We start from the raw sequence: 19,574 nt of genomic DNA, 5'->3' as shown, positions 1-19,574 counted from the left end.
CTTCCTAACTTACGGTGATGTTCAAAATAACAGAATTTCATCATCAAAGTATTCTACCAGCTGATGGTACTGCACCCAGCACATAAACTAATTACACGCTGCAAAGAGCTTCTCCTAACCTTCCCTATCCCAATTGTTGGGCTGGAAAATAGGCTTTAATAATACCTCTGGGAGTTCAAGCTGGGGAGAAACAGACCTGAACATCCAAGTGCCCTTACCACCCACTTCTCTTTTATATCAAGGCTTCTTGAAGTGGAGTGCCTCTTCTCCTGACAAAATAACCCAGATCCAAAACAATTAGGGCTTTGAAAGCTTTGAATTCTCCCTGGAGGCTTGCAAGCAGCCAGTGCAGCTGCCTCAGCAGCACCGTAATGCTCTCCTGTCATACAGCCCCACTTCATAAGTGGGCTGCCAGGTTCCAAATTAGCCTTGGCGTCCAGATAGTGTCATTAAATAGGAGAGATTACAGCCAGAAAGGGAATAGGCCAGCCTGAAGCTGAAATGACATTAATTCACATCTCTTCTGTTGCATATACATCTTTCTGAATGTTGCTAAAATGCTGTGTCAGCACTCAACAGGTAGGATTAAATGACAAGCAATAACATTTATCATTGTGTGCGGGTGGGGGTGTCTTTTAAAGTGCATATTCATACCCAAACTGTTCTGATGTGTAATTTATAACTTATCCAAGAGATATGAACTTTTCTGTGCCCCTCAGATGTGCAAACTCTTGTCAAGTATGTGCAAAACATGACAGGCTTCACTGAGGGTCTCCCTTCAAAATGTGGTTGAAATATTTAGAGAACTGAAAGTCTGCACAATTTTCATTCTTTTCTAAGGTATTTACCCCACAGCGGCATGCCAGGATAATACAGCATGGAGTTACTGGGTTTTGCATGAAACGATTCAGTGTGTTTGGTAAAGGGCATAACCTCTATTAAATGCTGGGATTACTGGGAACTTGGGCAAAGAGGGCAGCCTGCAGGACTTTGCATGCAGTCTTTTGACGACCAGCTTTAAGGTGGCAGAGGGACCGTGGGATCTCTGAGCAGGAGTGGAGAAGGTCCGTGGGGAACCTCTGGAATCAGAGGGAAATAGACTGGGAGAAAACCTGGAGACAGATGCAGCAGCAGCCACGCTTAGAGTATGTCAGGTAGCTCTTGGACACCAGGAAGGAGCCGTGCTGGAGCCTTGCTGGCTTTCCCTGTCACTGTAGCTATCTCTGTCATCTCTGTGTGCCCTGCAGTAAGCGGGACACTTACCGAGGGGCGACAGCTCTGTGCTTTGGTGGCATGGGATCAGTGGTGGAAGCTGGTTTTGGCCACGGCATTGCCGGTGATGTGACTGAAGTCGCTGAAACCAACATCTTTAATCAAATGGCTCTTAATGGAGCAGGAAACTGAAGCAATGCGTGCTTTGTGGATCTGACAGAGTGCCTTCATGTTACATTAATGTTGAAGCAATCCCAGGAGGAGATATAATTTTGCCACTTGTTCCAGGAAAGCATTGAACTGTTTCTGCTGTTTATCCTCAAGCAGTCTTAACCATTTAGGTGGTCACATTATCTGAAAAGCTTTGGCATTTGACGGCTAACATTCGTGTCCTCTACCAGCTTCTGATACAAATTCAATTTTTTACTCCTGAGCTGAAATTATAGCTACTGTCTTGGAGGGGAAGGAGAGAGAAAGCAAGGATTTCACAAAACTAAATTAATAAATAAAAGGAGGGGACTTATGTTTTGTCAAAACCCAGTAAGATTACAGCACTTTTTGATCCACGCATTTTTGGCAAATCAGTATCAAAGTGACATTGCAATTTTAAGAGCAGAATTAAGCTCAGAGAGCAGCCTGAATGCAACCATTGTTCTGAGGGAAGCCTTGAGCAGTGTTTGAGTTAGAGAAAACCGTGATTGGATTTTGCTGTTTACTTTTCCCCGGGTAGGAATGTCAAACAATAATCTCAAAGGGACAAAGGGCACTGAGTTCCATTCTTGGTCACCCTCATATAAGTTTATAACTTCTTCATTGCTGGGAGTGGAAGCTTTTCTTGGTGTATCCTGCCAAGATTGGGCAAAACTTGTTTCCATATACTTCAAGTCAAAATCTGGAAGGACTTACGAGCACCAGCACAAAGGTTGCATGTGGCACTGCAGAGCTCTAGAAAAATTTTCTTAATGCAGAGAGAGGCAAGGCTAGTGATTTGGTCACATGCTGCCTTTTCCTTTGAGATATTGTGTTTCTTGCTTAATTTTAGCATTGCTCACTCTGCTTAGAGAACACCAAAGGGGCTGTGCTACAGTAGGAACACTCAGGCCCTGCTCTCCCATCCGCTGCCAGCAGCAGGAACCTGTCAGTGTACCCTGCAGGTGGGAAGGCAGGCAGGCAGCAGAGATAAACGGGGAGGTTTTCTTTCCCCCTCACCAAGTTTTCAGCCCAGAAGCCATGTTCTTAAGGCAGTTATGACAGACCTGGAGAAGAGACAGGCAAACTGTGACTCCAGTGCACCAAAACGTGCTCAAGCCTCTGGCACCGCGCAGAGGCCACCAAATGTTCTTGCTGATGCCATTCAGCTGCTGGAAATGAATCTTTCTGCAGGCAACTATAATTACCAGGAGAGTCAGTGGAGGGAATAGCTGTCTTTCTGAGCCACTGAACCAGAAAATAGGCTTTTGACAGGATCATCATAATCTCCGGCCAACATCAACAAAAAGGGCTTCCTGCCCTAATGAAGCTGCTGTGGGGCCATCCAGTTGCTTTTTTTATCCCTTCTTGTGCCCTGCCTCTGACCAGCCCCGGGAACTGGGAGCTCTGACTGCAGGTAGGAGCCATGGCACTGGAGCTGGTTGTGGGTGCTCTGTGAGCCACCTGTGAGCACAGCAAAGCTGGTCTTACAGGGCGTTAATATCACAACACTCACTGCTGCTGCTTGCCACCATAGTGAGTATGCTGGAAAATCTCCAGACTGCTGAATTCCTTCCTAAATTAAATACAAATAGAGAGAGAAAGTAAGTCAATAATATGGAAAAGCTGATTCTGTATCCACTCATGACATGAGGACTGCTTGAAATTTCCACATCCAAACCACGTTCTTTTGCCAGGCATATCAAGTGGGAGATTTCCAGAATGAGATCCTTTAGCATAAGTGAAAAATCAGGCCTACCGGTTCAATTCCTAAATATAACAGAGAGAGGATTTACTGCTGTATTACTTCTGCTTAATGCCAACAATTGTAATGTATGTTTGCCATATTGAAAGAAAAACAGCAACATCTGAATGCAAGAACTTTTGGGTAGACTATTTAGACTTTCTACTGACAACATTTACAGCATCTGGGAGCATATGAGATGCACTATTGTATAAAAAGAATAGAAATCCTACTTTTACTTATTTATTTATTTATTTATTTTATGTGAAAGAAACAGACTCTTTGTATTTGTAATCACAGACGCAAATGTGCATGGTGGGGAGGATAAACCATCTATCTGTCCCATACAGGAGGAAGTTGGGCAAATTGCAGAGCAAATCCAAAACCTACTGGACAATGTATTTCTTGAAAAAACTGCATTAATTTATCTGGCATACTTCTCCTTCTCCCATCATAACATGTATCCGTGGGCCCTCCCTGTGCTCACCCAGTTGACAGCCTCACCATGAGGGCTGTGAAGGGAGCATGCCTCGCATGAGAGCTGACTCCAAGCTTCATAGGGGCACAGGCAAGGTCTTGCTGTGACCAAACCTCCAGGATTTCTCTTGCCATGCAAAGCTGGTGGCTAGGGAACAGAAACAAAACTAGGAGAGATGCTCCCTGACCGCTGGGGGCTCTGCCTGCTGTGGCCATGCCTAGGTTGGTGGATGCTCTGCATGTCACCATAACTGCTGGGGACACAACCATGCTAGGTCTGCCCCAGGTACAGGATTTTCAAGGGCAGCTGGCCTTCACTGCCCTTTGTAACTCGGGGCTAAATTGGGACTTAGTGCTTGGTGCTGCGTGGAGGATGGTTGTGCTGTGAACTGTGGGCTGTAACCTATTCAGAACTTCATTGACTGGTTCTCTGTATGTGTTGACTCTTTGTTTTCAATTTCTCTACAGAATCATCTTTCTATAGACTTGGCAGGGGAGAAAAATCCTTCTGGTGACTAAAGGGAGGAAAAGTCTTCTGAAGGTGGCTGTACAGAAAGACATGGTCTGCAGATATAAAGGTTACATTGGTCACACCCTTGGTACCCTGGATAACATTAGATTTAATAGCAGAAAAAAAAGGACTTAGTGTTTTTGTTTGTTTGTTTTAATTATTGTTATTTATTTAACTTTTAAGAAATCTTCCAAACACAATGTATCTGATAGCAGCTTAGTTACATGTCATTGGCCATATGCTCAGCAGGTGTAGGCTGGCACAGTTCCGTGTTTTCTGAAAAGCTCTGTAGCTTATAGTCAGTCGCAGGGCCAGTCCTAAAGCATGCAGAATTGAGTGTTGGTAAACACAAAGACATACTTGCTTCAGAGATTGAGTTGTTGAAGTTGTAATTCCAAGGTTTTTATTTCCTTATTTCATCATTTTGCAGCTTAACATACCTACAGCTCCTAAACCTACTTTACTGCGAAATCAGCTGGCCTGAACTGCCATTGATGGTGGTTGACCTAAATGAAAAAGTAAAGCAGAGTCAGCTTTGGGTATATTACTCACCCCAATTGGGAGGCAATCAGCTGCTGTGGACAGTAACTTCTTAACTACTTAAACAGCCCCAGCTGATTCTTCCAGTAAGCATCCCACAATGGCCTCAGTTGCATTGGTTTAAGCTGATTCTGGACCTTGATCTAAAACTAAGCAGGTTTGATTTATAATTGATTAAAAATTATCTCCTAATTTAAATCAGGTTTAACAAAGCCACAGCTATTTCTTCCAGTCTTAAGCCAAAACCATAGCGGGCCACATGAAAAAGGAAAGGGGATGAGGCAGGCTCTAATTTTATCTTTTTTTTTTTTTTTCTTGATAAAGCAGGGTTTATGGTAGAATTTTGGTTACATCCATGTTTCTACTCATCTCCTTGTCCCCAGGTCAAATTCTAGCTGGTTTCAAAAGGTTGATTAAGGGATACAGATCTCAAAGACAAAAAGTTCCAGCATCTTCTGTGCAAATATACATCAGGGTAGGCAAATAGATGTGCGTAAACTTAGTGATCCGCCAGGGAAGTACATGAGTTTAATCATGTCATGCACAAAATAACCAGAGAGAAAAGAGCCACAGGAGAAGTGTTTTAGCTCCACTTGCAAGATCTTGGTTCTTTACGGACATCCAAGCACCAAGAACATCCAACACCTAGCAGAACACCACCAGCACAGGCTGTTTTTGCTAGTTTATGTTGTTCATAAGTAAAGCAGATTTTGCTGCTGGGAAGCCTGCAAGCCTGTGTGTGTTTTCTAAAGTGCCACCTGCCTGCTGTTGATGAGGCCTTTCAGTTCTCTGCGTGTGAACTCCAAGCGAGGGGCTGTAAAATGTTCCCACCCTCTACTGGCAGGTCTACCGGCTGTCTCAGTATGCTGAGCAGTCAGTATGTGCCTACAGTGGCCATGATTAATGGGACAAAACCAAAACAAAATATGTATACCATGTCCAGGCTGAAAGGGTAATAAAAATATCCTTTCACTCAATACAATGCTAGCTGCACTGAAGTAGTACCATTAGATGAAAACAAGTTTTATTGTTGCTAATATGTAACTAAACCTGTCCCTCTGTTCCCTGTTCGTGACTTTCATTTTCTAAATATTGATATATTCCCATAGAAACCTTCCTGCTTCTTTCCTTTACTAAAAGGCATTGCATTGAAGAAAGCCATGTCTGGACCCAATCACAAGTTGGAAGAACATTTCTGCTGGTTTTGGACCGCACCTACAGTGGGGTCACCTGTAGGAAATGTCTCTCCATATCTGTCCCTCCTCACATTCCAGTTTGGTAGAACATTTTTTGTGCTTGGTTGTAAAAGAAAAAGAATAGTTTGCATGAGATTTACCAATAATCTTTAATATGTCTGACTCTGGGCAATTATCTGGTATGATCTCCTATCACTGTGATGTGAGACGAAAGAGGCACTCCTGAGCCCACTGTTATCCTTGTAATAGGTAAAATCACCTGCTGTGAAACGATACCAATGCTATGGTAGAGACAGAGGTTTTCTGGTTTTAGTAGGAGCAGAGCCTAGAATACCATTAGTCCTTCTCAGCTCATTCTTTCTTTGCAGACTAAGCATTATTTCCTCAAAGGGCATGCCATTTAAGAGAGAGGAAGGGAAGAAAATAAGGAAGAAATCAACTCTGAAAAGAATTATTATTACAGTACCACTGTGATCTGCCCCATCTGTGTCCTCCTCTGTTCTGCATCCCCAGTAGTAGAAGACAAACAGCCATCTTCACCCATTTGTTGCTGAATTAAATTGCATTTCATTTTGCTTGTACTGAGGATAATTAATCTGAAGATCTCATTTATTACTTAAGCTGCACATTTTGTGTTGTCGGAAGAAGAAACAGCCTTGGTGTTGGCATTTTTGCTTAGAATAACATGGCATATGCAACTGAATCGATTCCTGGCTAAATTCTGCAGCAGCAAACTGATTGATGCAGCTCGCGGTCGTGGTCACTGGCTTCTCTGACAGCAGCAAAAACATTGATTGTTAAAGTGTGGCTGTGGGGTCATCATGTACCAGTGGACAACGTGACTGCTCGTAAGGGAGGTGCTCACGTCTTCCTTGGAAAGTCACCTGTCCTTCATGTGCCCTTGAGCACTTTGTCTCTTTCACTTCTTGCTCTGGCTGGAGTCTGCTAACACCTCCAGTGATTTGTGATGATTAGAAAGGAGCAAGGGTGTCAGGGACTGAGATTTGGGAGAAGAATCGTGTCTGTAGTTTGTCCTTTTGGGGCCATAGTTTGTCACCAAAAATAATTTCTGCCTTGGCAAAGCTGGCGGTTACTTGATATGCATTAATGATTCTCAGAAAGGAGAATCCTGTACTCAATGACACTGTCTATCCTTGTTTGAGTGTATATAATAAAATTGATCTTGTCAGCCTAACCTACTGCATTTCTAAAACATCCTTCTCCACAGGCTTTAGCAGGATGCAGGTTTTAAACTTGTGGGGCTACTGGTACAGTGGGAAGACTATAGCTTGTGCAGGTGGTTCAGTTATTTTTAACAGGATACTTGCTTGAAAATAGTTTTACTCTGTCTTCTCCATTAGCCAAAGTTGTTGGGGTTTTGACCTGGCTTGCCAAAAAGTCTTTCCAAATATTATAGCGACTTCTGAGTGTAGTGTTTTCTTTTCACTTCTCTTCTTTATAGGGATCTAATCCCACAAACTTTCTGTACACATATTTTACTGTCTTTCAGTTTCCTATGTGGTAACATGAGATGCAGTAATGACAGTGTCAAACCAGGCTGAGGTGCCATTTTATTTTGGGTTAGGGGCCTCGGCTGATACACCGTCTCTTTTCCTCCTGATTCTTCTTTTCCCACTGGCTCAAGTGATAAGTCACAAGGCCCTCAAGTCTTTGCAGGCATGGAAAAGAAAGAGGCTTTTGCTGAGCTAGGAGAGCGTCTTTATTTTTCCTACCAAGACAGTCTCAACATCGTGACTGTAAAGGTGTGTTTAGCTGTACAACGGGACAGCAGAGTCCCACAGACTCCACGGACCAGATAAGCCTCAAAAAAACGATGGGCACATAGTGATTTATCTCATCCTGCTACCTCGACGGAAGGGGTTATGTCTGGGACTCTGCCCCGCCGTGGGCACACTTATACGACCCTGCAGCACAAACTGACCCCCCCAGGGTTACGACGAGCCCCGCGGGGAGGTTTTAGGGACCTCCCTGCCTAATTACTGACCAAAGTCCCCCGGGACGAGGCGAGCTCCCCCGGGGGGCCGAGCGGTGCAGCAGGGCCCCCCGCGGGACTCCCCTCAGGGCAGCGCCGCCATTTCGGCGGCCGCGCGGCCGCCCCGCGCCCGACAGGGGGCGGCCGAGCCGAGCCGAGCCGAGCCGTGCCGGGGCCGAGCCGTGCCAGGCTTGTGGGGCCGGGGCGGGGGAGCTGCGTCCTGCCTCCGCCTCGGCGTGCGGCGGGGCAGGCACCTGGTCGGGCGGCGGAGAGGTGCAGGTAAGGCGGGGGCGGCGGCGAGTCGGTACCGGGCTGAGGGACGAACTTCCCCGGCGGCAGCGGGCGGCCGGGACGGTGGCGCCCCCCGCGCACCGCCCGCCCTATTTCCACTGTTCTTAGCCCAAGTGGCGGTACCCCCCCATTCCCTCCGCTGGACCCCGGCTCCCCCCCCTCCTCCGGGCCGGGCTTGGCTCCGAGCTCCGTGCGTGCCCCTCTGCCCCCGCCTCAGTTTTGCGGGGTGTCGGGCCAGAAGGGCACGCCGGGCTCCGGAGCCCCTGGAGGGGCTCTGCCCCTCCACCCCACAGGTAGGTGCTGCGCGCATCCCCGCAGGGCTTTGGGGTTCACTCGGCGAGGTGCTGGCCCCGCAGACCTGCTGCTGAGGCTCTGTGGGGTGTTTGGGCACCTTGGGCACCCTGCTTGAAATCCAGGCGAGTTTGGAAAATCCCAGCCTGGCGTCGCCCTCCCAACCCTCTCACCCTCACCGCCAAGGGAGAGGTGAGAGCAGAGCCATGGAGGCATGTGGACGGGGCGCCGCAGGCTGGGAGTTCCCTGCTCACCTCTTTTTGTCTTTTTTTTTGGTGGCATGGCTAATGTCATCGTGGCTGCGCTTCGCTTCACGCTAGGGGTGAAGTTGGTGACTTGAGCAGCCATGCTGCGGACCTGTGTGGTTTAGGGACAGGCTCAGCGTGCCGGGTCTTGTGTTTGGTTTGCGGGGATGTCTGCTCCTTGAAAAGTGGTTTGCGATAAACTTCCTCGTTCACTGGAGGAACGTGGATTTCATATCTCCGTGCACATCTTTGCATCGTCACGGTGTGACAGCCTGACAGCTGGTCTCCCAGAGGCTTACCCAGGGCTTGTTACGGAGAAGTGAGGAACTGCTGGTGCGAGAACCAGCAAGCCCTAGAGGTACCCACTGTTGGCTTAAGAGCCGCAACTCAAGCATGGAGCGGTCCTGGTTGGCGGGGATCCTGGGGAGTCCTGCTTGCAGCTGATCCTGCAAACCATCTGCCTGTCTTCTGGCATCCAGATGGCATCTGAAGATGTAGAAGCCTTCTTGCTCCAACCTGGTGGTCAGATCAGCCTGTTCTGAGGCTGGCTGTGGGCAGCGCTCATAAACAAAATGTTCCAAATGATGCTGGGGTGTGTCCTGAACCAAGTCAGAGCAAGAACTGGTTGCCTCTTTGATTATCGGAGGGATAAAGGGTGGTGGAGGATCCTTCCCACCTCTGCTCATATTGCTGTAATTTCTCATACAGACAACAGGGTTGTTTTTGTTCCTCAAGCTATTTAATTGCATTTTTAGTGTCCTGGTTTCAGCTAGGATAGAGGTATAATTTGCACAGGTATAATTCATCTATAACGAGGGGTACTGTCACTGCTTGTAAAGAGTGGAACAGAAGGAGAAAATTTTATGGATGTTTTTGAATTGGGGAGTTCACAGTCTGGGTGCTCTCCAGTATGTAGTTAGAGAACCTGTTGTCCTCTCTCCCACCATAGTGAAGCAACTTATCCTAAGTTTCCTATTCATCTGCATACTCTTCTGAGTCAACCAACATTTGTGACAGATTTCCTTCTCCTCTTGGCAGGGGGGAGAGGGGGGGAGAGAAAAGAGTGTTCCTGGCATGAAAGAGGAAGAGACTGTTCTTTTGTAGCAGAGACAGTGTGCAAATCTCAGAGCAGGCAGGACAGAAGGAAGAGGAACACAAGGTATGCAGGGTGCAGTCAAGCAATACTGGCTTTCAGAAAGTGCTGAAGAGTAGGTGGATGCAGAAGAGTATGGTGTTGTTTGGCATCAAGCAGCTAGGAATTAGGATTTAATACTGTTTGCTACAGTGTTGGTGTAGTAGCCGGTGCTGCTTAGAACACATTACTGAGCGATGTGAAACTTGGGACTGGACCAAATCACTTCAGCTCCTTTGCTGATACTTCTGTCACAATAAATGTTTCTTTATCAGCTGCCAGCAAACTACTCAGCATCATTCAAGATCCCAGAGGAAGGTACTTGTGTTCTGGAACAGAAACTAAGAGAAGCAGAGAGGGCTGAGTACCCTGGAAACGTGGATCTCAGAGTAATTTGGAGTACTTATTGTTTATGTTACAGAAATGTTACAGGAAAACCATGTGATATAATTCTTTGTTAAATATTTAATCTTTACCATGAGTCAGGTGAGTTCTCAGAATACAGAAAAAACAACGTTATTTTCATTTTTCTGCTTTAGGAAATTATTGATGTTTCAGAGGTGCCTTGGACAGACATCAGTTTGTGAGCCTCCTCTGAGCCGTGGACTTAGGCCTGTGCAGGTAAGATGGGTACAGGAAGCTGAGAGGAATAGGATGTAACTGGAATCTTAATGCTAGCTCGTGTACATTTAAACTTACTTCTGGGGAAATTTGCAGCTTACTACTGCAGTAAGCTTATTTGGTGATGGGTAATTAGCATATTAGTAGGAAAGAAAAGGACAAATGCTCACAAAGAAAGGACAGGAATGTCTGAAGGTCTAAGAGTAAATATTTCAGAGAGAGACTGAGAGGCTGTCATTTAAGGGATTTTGGATCAGACAGTAACAGAGCAGGAGGTTTTGCTCTCTTTCCCTGTGGTCGTTAAGAAGTCTTGCTGCCACATTTCACTTTCTCTTTTCTGCTGAGCTGAGGAAAAGATTCAATAAATGATAGAGCAGGACCAGAATGTGGGATTGAAAAAGTTGGGGTTGGGAGAAGGATATTAAATAGGGTCATCCTGACTTGTAAACCATAACTTTAGTCCAATATTCCTCACAAAAGATAAAGAGTGACTTAGCCTAATCGGACATCTTCATGGGAACATGCTTCTTAAGAGCAAGGGGCTCTTCAGTCTAACCTTTCAGTCTAACCATTGAAGACCTTCCAAGATCTCTTTGCTCTAAGAAATGTGTTCAGATTTAATTTAAAATATTTGCCTCTTTTGCTGCTGAGGGCATTTTCTTTCTGCACCACTACAGTCAGAAAAAATGCATTTTCTGTTTTTGTTTCAAGGTTGATCCATATGCTCGTGCTACTACAAGAGACAGGTGTTTAATGCAGAAGGGCTGTGGCAAATTCCTTGGCTAGTAATGTGTAGCGTATCCAGGTACTTGGTAGTAGATTGCCCCTTTGGGCTTAAAAACGAGCCTTTCCCCAGTGTACTGAGGTTGGTTGGTTTTTGATTTTTCTTTTTGTAACTTTGCATTTATTACCATTTGGGAGTACAAAACCAAAAAAAAAAAAAAAGAAAAAAAGAAAACATATCTATCTTAATTAAGCAGCTTTGATGTTTTAAAACAAATGCAAGCAGACAAATGAATGCAGTCTGTAAATCAGGGATTGGAGTGAGTACTCAACAGACATTTAAAAGAGCTGGGGGAGGTTTGACACAGCCCACGACCAAGTATCACTCCGTGTGTTAAACCAAAGAAACATGGCTGAGGGCTGTAAGAAATGAAGTCCTGTTTTATTTCTCACTCTTTGGTCTTAAAAAACTTAATCCACCTATAAATCTTGAGAGAACTGCAATTTATCTTCTCCATCAGACAGCTGTCTATATTTCAAAGTGACCCAACCATTCACTGACCAGTACTGCATGGTACAAAAGCTAGCAGTCAACATTTCAGATAGTGCTTCTCTGCAAAATACAGAATCGCCCTTTTTCTTCTTTTATTGAATATTCAAGAAACTATCCAGTTCCTGGATCTGGAAACGGAGTTAGGTTTTTCCTTAAAAGAAATTTTCAGTGGCTTTGGATCTCTCTATTGATTCTGAGAGTCTTACAGAATACTAGAATGGTTTGGGTTGGAAGGGACCTTAAAGATCATCTAATTCCAACCCCTCAGTGGTTATAACACCATTTTTGCTTTCACAATTAAATGCCTTTGTTCATCCCGTTCTGAAGTGGAAATACCCACTGACATGATAATAGAGTGCATGTTAAAGGTAGGTATTGAAGTGGTGTGTATCCACAGTGGTATCAAAAACCACAACTTAAGAAAATTTGAACAGACGTATTTTTGATTCTTCGAGTCTTCAGTTACAGTAATCATAAAAGTTACATGTAACAACAGAACTCTAGGGTTTCTCTTAGCAAAGTGTGGTACTTCATTTCGAAATGTTCCTTTAAAGGAAAAGATAAAGATTCAAAGCTATTTGACTTGAAATAATCGTTACATGGCCTGAGATTAACTGTGGTCTTCTCTTTCCGCAAGAATGAAATGCTGCATATGTGTCCTCATTGAGGGTTAGCATGGAATTACTAACAGGAAATGTGAAAATGGTGTTGGCTATAAGCTATAATAGCTTCTTTTTTCTTCTGTAAGATAGAATTGACTTTAAGCAAAGGTGTTTGCAGAAAGCTGGCATGGACACTTGTTTGTCTGTTCCCTACAATTAACAGGCACTAGTGAGTTAAGGTTACCTGGATACTGCGAATTATCACCTAATGAATATGTGGCTTTACAATCTCCCTGTTCATCCTTTTCAAAATAAAACTGCATCTTGAAATGTCGGTCACAACTGATAGTAAAGCACATGAGTTAATAGGCATATCTGGTTAAAATTAATGAAAGTTCTTCTCCAGAGGGGCAGATAAAGGAGGCTAATGTTTCCACACTGGCTGGGGATGGGCTTTTGTTCATGGGCTCTCGTTACCTGCACAAAATATTCTTTAATCTGTTAAAGAATTAAAGAAATCTAATAGGATGTGTAAGGTTGTGTCAAGTCATATCTGCTGTACCCTGTGCTGACTGTTGGCTTTTCTGAGGCTGAAATCCAAGTGCAGATTTGAGTAGCATCATCTTGCGTAATGCGTAGGGAAAACTCAAGTTCATGGGCTGCAATTCATCAAGTTACTTAGTTGGTTATCCAAAATTGGGCTATATGAATTGCTTACAGTAACCATATATTAAACGCAAAAATTAATAAAAATTCAGAGTGGAATGCTTGATAGCAGCAAAAAAACTTCAAGCATCTGTGGTCCCGATTTAGTTGCAGAGTATTTGAATTAGCAAAAGAGAGATTCCACTTTAGAGACTGATTAATGAGCTCGTTGTGAATGTTCCTAATTGATTTTATGCTCCCTATACAACTGGTGAAAGAACTGACCTTTTACATTGGTGATTGAGAGCAGACACATGCAGGAGACTGAAATCCATTCCCTTTTTCCCATTTCTCTCAAACAGGAGTGCATGAGAGTGATGGGTGTGGGCCTGACCACCTTAGTTCTATGTCTAATTTACACGTATAAAATTAGGCAGTTGTAGCTACTCTGTTAGTTTTCCTTTTTTTTTTTTTTTTTTTGAAGTGAGAATGGATTTCGATATATGTGTTCCTTTTAAACAAGGGAAAGATACTGATTGACAGTTGCTGTCCAGCCCGTCACTTCTCAGGCAAAATGTTGAGATTCAGGTAATAGTAGCAGCATATTGAACTTTTTGTCTTTAGAATTTTCCCTCTTTTTCATTCCCATATAGCCGCAGATGTATTTTTTAGCTCTTGCATTCTGATTGAACATGTTCCATTATGGTGAACGTACTTTGGGAATCAGATATTCTTAGAAATCTGAAGTGGGAAAAATCCATGTCGAGAAGTGTTGTCATACGTAGGGAATGGCATGGAGGCCCAAGGCTTTCAAGGTCTTTTGGGAAGCAGTTAAACCGATGAAGACAGGTGGTGATTTAAAGCACGGCCTGGCTCTGCCTGTACAGAGGAAGCAAAGATGGTAGGGGAGGAGTGGAATAAATTTGTTTAGATCTATGTCCATATTGTAAATGTTTTCAGATTAATCTTGTCTGGTTATGAACTGAAAGCAGATAGAACAGATAGATGTTTTCTGTAATAATGTGAACCAACTTATCCTAAAAAGCCATGCTGTAGTTATTAAATATTCTGTATAGCAAGATGGTTTCCGTATCTCATAGGGATGTGTCTATTTGCAAGATAAGGATCAAGGCTGGAAATAGACTTTTTGAGCTTGGAAGTTCTACGCACCATTATTTTTGACTTTTGAGTTTAAGGAGTTTTGTTGTTATTATATTCTGTTGTTAATATGTCAGACAGATGAGTCATGCTATATTCTCATCTGTTTTGTAAATTAAGATCTGTGCAGCGTACAGGACTCTAGGAAGGTCTGTCTATCTTACGCATCTCTGCACCTTGGACCTCTTTCTGCATAGGAGAAGTAATATAGAAGTAAAATCAATGCAGCGTCTAAATGCAAGAGTTTCAGATTGTAAAACAACTGGCATATTCCGTGGGAAGACCACAAAATATTTTGCAGCGCAGAGAGAGAATATGTAGAGACACTATCCACACATTTTTAGAAAAGGTCATCTTCAACAGAAGGTGGTGATACCAGCTGCCCCAACATTCATACCAACATTCACTGAAGTACTCTACTTGCTTAACTTAGAGCACTGAATGCTTTTTGTAAGCAAGTACCAATTTGAAATTGTTTGAAATGCAGAAGTTTAAAACCTACCAGAAAGGGGAAAATTACCAGATTCTCACAAAGAAGCCAAAAACAAAAGATTTTACCTCTTTATAATGTGTGGTTTTCATAAGGCTGTCAAAAATTATAAGGCATGATATCAGTTCCATTTGCACGGCTTCCCAGGAACAGTGGCTGTATTGCTTATCTTTTAGGAAGTTGAAGATTCTTTGGAAGTACTTCTTCACACCGAGACCTGTGCTTTTTAGGATCCATGCCTGAAAGCTGTTCCTTGCTTTTGGTAGCTCTTCTAGCATGCACGTCTCCAATTCTTCAATTTGATGATGAATTCCATTTTGGAATTTCTCGATATTGCTTGTACTCCAGGTGCCTTCGGGAAGATTTCTGCTGAATAGCTGGAAGGTCTGTTGGAGGAACTCATAGATAACCACTGTGACATTCTTCTTTGTGACCTTCGTAATCAACATGGGAAATCTGAAATCAGTTGTTTCGTTGAGACACTCCTGAGAAAAATATCCACCCATTTTGCGCAGAAAGTTCATGTTCTGGTAGTTTGCTTTGATTCCTTGGAAAAGGCAAACTGTGTGTGAGATTTTGGTATACAAGGCCAAGGCAATGCAAACTTGCAGCAAACTCCTCTGAACCAAGATGGTCATGCTGATGAAGTGGTCAGCATTACTTGCCGTTGTGCAGATCTGTAAGCCTGCAGTTTCTTGGTTGTCTTTTCTGTGTTCACATGCTGCTTTTTCATGACTCTGAATTTATTTCCCCTGTGTGACATGTTGGGTATTACTCATTTTGTAGGAATTGTGTTTCTGTCAACTGTGATTCTGGCCAAAGTTTGCTGTTGCTTTCAGTTGCAAAGGCTTGCTCATTTCTACTGTAACTTCATTTCATTAAAAGAAGAGTAAGTGAATCAATATGGTTAGTCAGTGGACATGGGCAGATCAGCATCTGATAATGACGTTTAATCTTCTTATTCTTACTAGAATTGCTTTATGCTGAGAAATTTTATTTTTATGCTTAAGTTGGAAAACAGCGTGAAAAAAGAATCACAACCCTAGCTAACAGTTATGTGCCCTAAGCAAGATGTAATTTCATTGATTTAAAAACAGATGTCTTTTTCTCGTAGGACAAATTGTTGTGTTTGGGGAGTGGCTTAAATTTTATTAGCAGAAGAACCCTGTTGTTGACACAACAGCATTGACTCACTAGGGCATTTGTTGCTATCACAATGTTGGCAAAAAGAAGTGTGTACAACTCCTAGGACAGATGCCTTTTTCCCCCAGTATCTGTGATCATCTGCAGCTCAGAAGAGCTTTCTTCTACTTTATCACCAGGTGAACGAGCCTAGATTTTGACTAAACCCATAATTGAGTCAAAATTTTTGACACCGTAAACTAAATTTTTGACACCATCAAGTGTTCTTTTAGGTAAAGAAGAGGACTTCCTTATGGTGCAGAGAAGGCAGCTGCTGTTCTGAAGCCTACTCCTGTAAAGATAAGCTCTCAGGGAGACTGAATTTACCTGTGCTGGTAGCAAAATGCCCTGTCTTCAGGACCATGCTAGCCAGAATAACGCTGGAATGGGTCTCCCAGCGTCAGGCCAGTGCAGTTCCATGGGTATTGAGGTTGCGGGCCAGCTGGTAGCAGGACTGCCTGAGGCTGTGCTGACCGAAGTGCCCCAGCAGCCTTGTCCTGCTGTGATGGCAGCTCTGAGACCAACCTACGTAAGCGGAGCACTGCGGGTTGGCAGGAGAGGGCTCGCTTGATGTGTCAACTCCTGATCGTGCACCAGGGAGGTGCCGCGAAGGCAGCGGTCAGCCCACTTAGCTGGCTCCTGTGATTGCAGTATGGGAACTCAGTGTAGATTGAGTGGGAAGACTGGGCTGGGGATTCAGATGAGCAGACGTTACAAGGCATTTAGAGGGTAGATTTTCCTCTCTTGTGGAATCTCTAAGGTTTGCTAAATCTGTATGTGAACTGACCTGATCTGGTTGCTGAAGCGTACAGAGTTCACAAAGCCAGGGGATGTGCCATCATCTAATTCAGCCTGCATAATTGCAGGGATATTTTGAAGAGGATATGGAAAATGTCGAAATTCAAGAATGTTTGATGTGAGCAGCAAAGGAACTCCTGGATGCTCTTGAGATTAGAAAACATTTTGCTAAAATTATCCTATTAATGCTTGGGAGGATCTGTTAGAGTGTGACAGACTGAAAAATTGCTATGGATGAGCAGTTTCTTTAGCAAGCTCCATGATGACTTCATCAGGTATACAGTAGGACCCTACTGACGTGGTAGTGCTCCTGTGGTTATTTTCCTTGTTTTGCTACTGCTGATGGTGATGCTGTACTAATAATTGTGGTGTTGTCATAAATTATTAACAGCGAGAGATCTTCAGAGAAGTTAAGTTTTGAATGAAGTTGTGGGAAGTATGGTTTTGTGATTGAAAGACTGGACACAGAATGAGGAAGGGTATGGCAGATTTAATGCATGAATATACCACAGAATGCCGCAGAAACCCATCGGTGAGACATTCAATTACTTTATCTTTCCATTCTTTTTTTTTTTTTTTTAAGAACGAAAGGATTATTACATTTCTCTAGCTCTTTGCTGTATCTGTACTGTTGAGCACTGACACATACGACTTCTAGTATGCAAGGGATCTAAACTTAATTGGAGGCATTGCCTTTGTTGTATATCTTTACATTTTCTTGAAGTCTGTGCACGTATCAAAATGATTTAAGCTAAACTGTAGTTAGCATGTAGTGTTTTGAAGATCAAAACGTCTAACTGAAGTTTATTGTCATAAAAGATTACGGAAGCTTATACTGGAGGAATAACTGTAAGTTCTGAAACAGCATCTGTCACAAAAGACTGCAGGACACAGTGCATTTACTAGTCACTACACAGTCTAAATCAGTAGCAAATATTACTCTGCTTTGACCTTTTTTTTATGTTGACACAAAGTGAGGGCTAAAAAAAGGCAGTAGAGCATGTCCTTTTCAATTGAAGTTAAAGTGTCGGAGGATTCTGGCTTGATTGACTTGACGGAGCAGAACAAAAGTAAGTAGCATACTGAAACAGACCTTGATGCATGGCTGGAAGTGTGTATTGAGAGATTAGTTAAGTATGTTGAAGTGCGTCCGTTCAAGGTATCATGTGGGAATAAAACAAGTTGGATCTGGGTCTAGGTACAGCTGGACTAATTGTACTTAGGATGTCTGTACAGTAACGCAGGAGGAACCAGGGCCTGGTCCAAACGCTTTACCATCAGGAACACAGTTTTAATGTCTGGCCATGATTTTGGTAGTTCATTTCAGAATTACGTGCCAATTCATTTCACCTTCACATTGGCTCGAGCTTTGTAGAGAAAATCTCAGACCTCCACAAAACTTCAATTTGGCATATATATATGCATAGCTCTCTTGCATTAAGTGGAACAACATTGGCTTAAATCAGAAGCAACACAGAAAAACAGCTTAGTGTTGTGAGGCAGAAATGGATCTGATCCATTGTTAAACGGAGGGTTTTTTTTGTTTATTTGTTTTTGAATTCTGTTTACACACTGGAGTGATTAATCACATCCCCAGTCATCCTTTGTCTTCCTTCCATTGTGACTTCTTAGATGATCCATGACCTATTTGGATGTTGTGAAAAACATTACATTTTCAATGGGAGATTGAGCAATAATTAAAAGTCTTTTAGGTGTTATTGGAGTAACCGAAGAAACTTTCTTTTCTCCCAGAAGAAGAAACAAGGGAAAAACCATTCACAGTCATTTCCAGATGAGTTGATTGTAGGTGGTGAAGGAGTGAGATGTGTTCATTGTGGATGAATGTTTTGGCCGTGGTTAGAGATCACAGACATGTTGGCTTGGCGCTTCTTATCTAGGCACAAGTGAAGATGATTGCTCTCTGGGGAAGTTACATTGTCTCTACACAATGTTTTGTGCAACTCCCTTTCTTGGAGGACATCTGTTTACCCACATGAAGATTGTCATCTGAATTGAAACTCTCCTTTCCTCAAAAATCAGAGAGGAAGAGAAACACTGCAAACCGTACACTCTGAGACCAGTCTCGTCACACAGACCGTTTCTGAATGTGTTGTTGGCTGTTACTGCCGACATGCAAATACTTTCTCCATGGAAATGAGAAGAATGATTTGAATGAACAAAGCAGGAGCTATGAATCTGTGTTTTTGTTTCAGTGCTCCAGGTTTTCTGAAACTTCACATTACGTTCTTTCTTCTCAAGCACTCATCTGGAGTTTCGTCAAAGGGACTAGAGTCCCTGGAAGAACTGTAGTTTCTCTAACAAGAAAAAATGTTTTTGTTGTTTTAAAAAAAGAAGTTCTTACAAACATACAAAATCTATAGTGGAATTGAAGTGTGAGCAGAGCGTCTGGTGGCTGTACTCACACAAGCTCAGCTGTCCTTCAGCAATGGCTAAAGAACTTTGTTTGGACTGTAGATCCTATTTTGTGTCCTAGGAGCTGAGGATGTGAAAGTTTCATGGATCAGGTGGGAGCTGAAAACAAAATTCAGAAGTTAAATCTGAAGCAACAGATCCAGTGCAAATGTCTAGGAGTCAAGTGAATCAAACTGAGTTCCCAATCTGAATTCACCTAGATGATGCCTGCATTCAAATTGCCGTTTAGTTTTCCTGTATTTTAACTGCATCTTTACAAGGTAGAGATATGTAGCTACTACATGCCTTGGGATTTTATCAGGCTTTATCCAGGCTTTGTGTCAAGGTTGTCTGGTGGGAGTGTCATGTGTAATGCTGGGAAAAAAAAGGGGGGGAAATAAGTGGTCAAGGCCAGGTAAGTGCAAGCCTGTTTTGAATCCAGATGACACTGTAAGTCCTTAGAGAGAGGCTACATGAATTTCTGGATTATCATTGTTTCATTCAACACTGGCCTGTATGCCTGTGTGTGTGTGTTCCTTGCAGCAGGTTGGACCTGGAGGCATGCAGCT

General features: G+C 43.3%; 2 protein-coding genes across 12 annotated transcripts in view; one reads left to right on the top strand and one right to left on the bottom strand.

Moving 5' to 3' along the window:
• Positions 1–7,789: 7,789 nt before the first annotated feature.
• MOB3B (MOB kinase activator 3B) overlaps positions 7,790–19,574 on the top strand; it is a 90,969-nt gene continuing 79,184 nt past the window's right edge. For 3 of the 11 annotated variants that reach the window (XM_083816285.1, XM_083816293.1, XM_083816292.1), the window contains exons 1-3: positions 7,790–8,141; positions 10,097–10,210; positions 10,361–10,442. The gene's annotated coding sequence lies outside the window, so the exon portion shown is untranslated. The other 8 variants (XM_083816290.1, XM_083816294.1, XM_083816286.1 and 5 more) reach the window with 7 other exon arrangements.
• LOC310889189 (interferon beta-like) lies at positions 10,456–15,258 on the bottom strand. Its single transcript, XM_083816297.1, has one exon. The coding sequence runs from the start codon at positions 15,249–15,251 to the stop codon at positions 14,640–14,642; it is 612 nt and encodes a 203-aa protein (XP_083672423.1). The 5' UTR covers positions 15,252–15,258; the 3' UTR covers positions 10,456–14,639.

This window comes from Anser anser (assembly GCF_964211835.1).
Source record: "Anser anser genome assembly, chromosome: Z".
NCBI classification, from domain to species: domain Eukaryota; kingdom Metazoa; phylum Chordata; class Aves; order Anseriformes; family Anatidae; genus Anser; species Anser anser.
The sequence above is the reverse complement of the archived record's forward strand: the minus strand, read 5'-3'. Positions and strand labels throughout refer to the sequence as shown.

Bases quoted from the DNA above. Each gene is read 5' to 3' on its own strand.
- LOC310889189 (XM_083816297.1), bottom strand. From the start codon at position 15,251: ATGACCATCTTGGTTCAGAGGAGTTTGCTGCAAGTTTGCATTGCCTTG.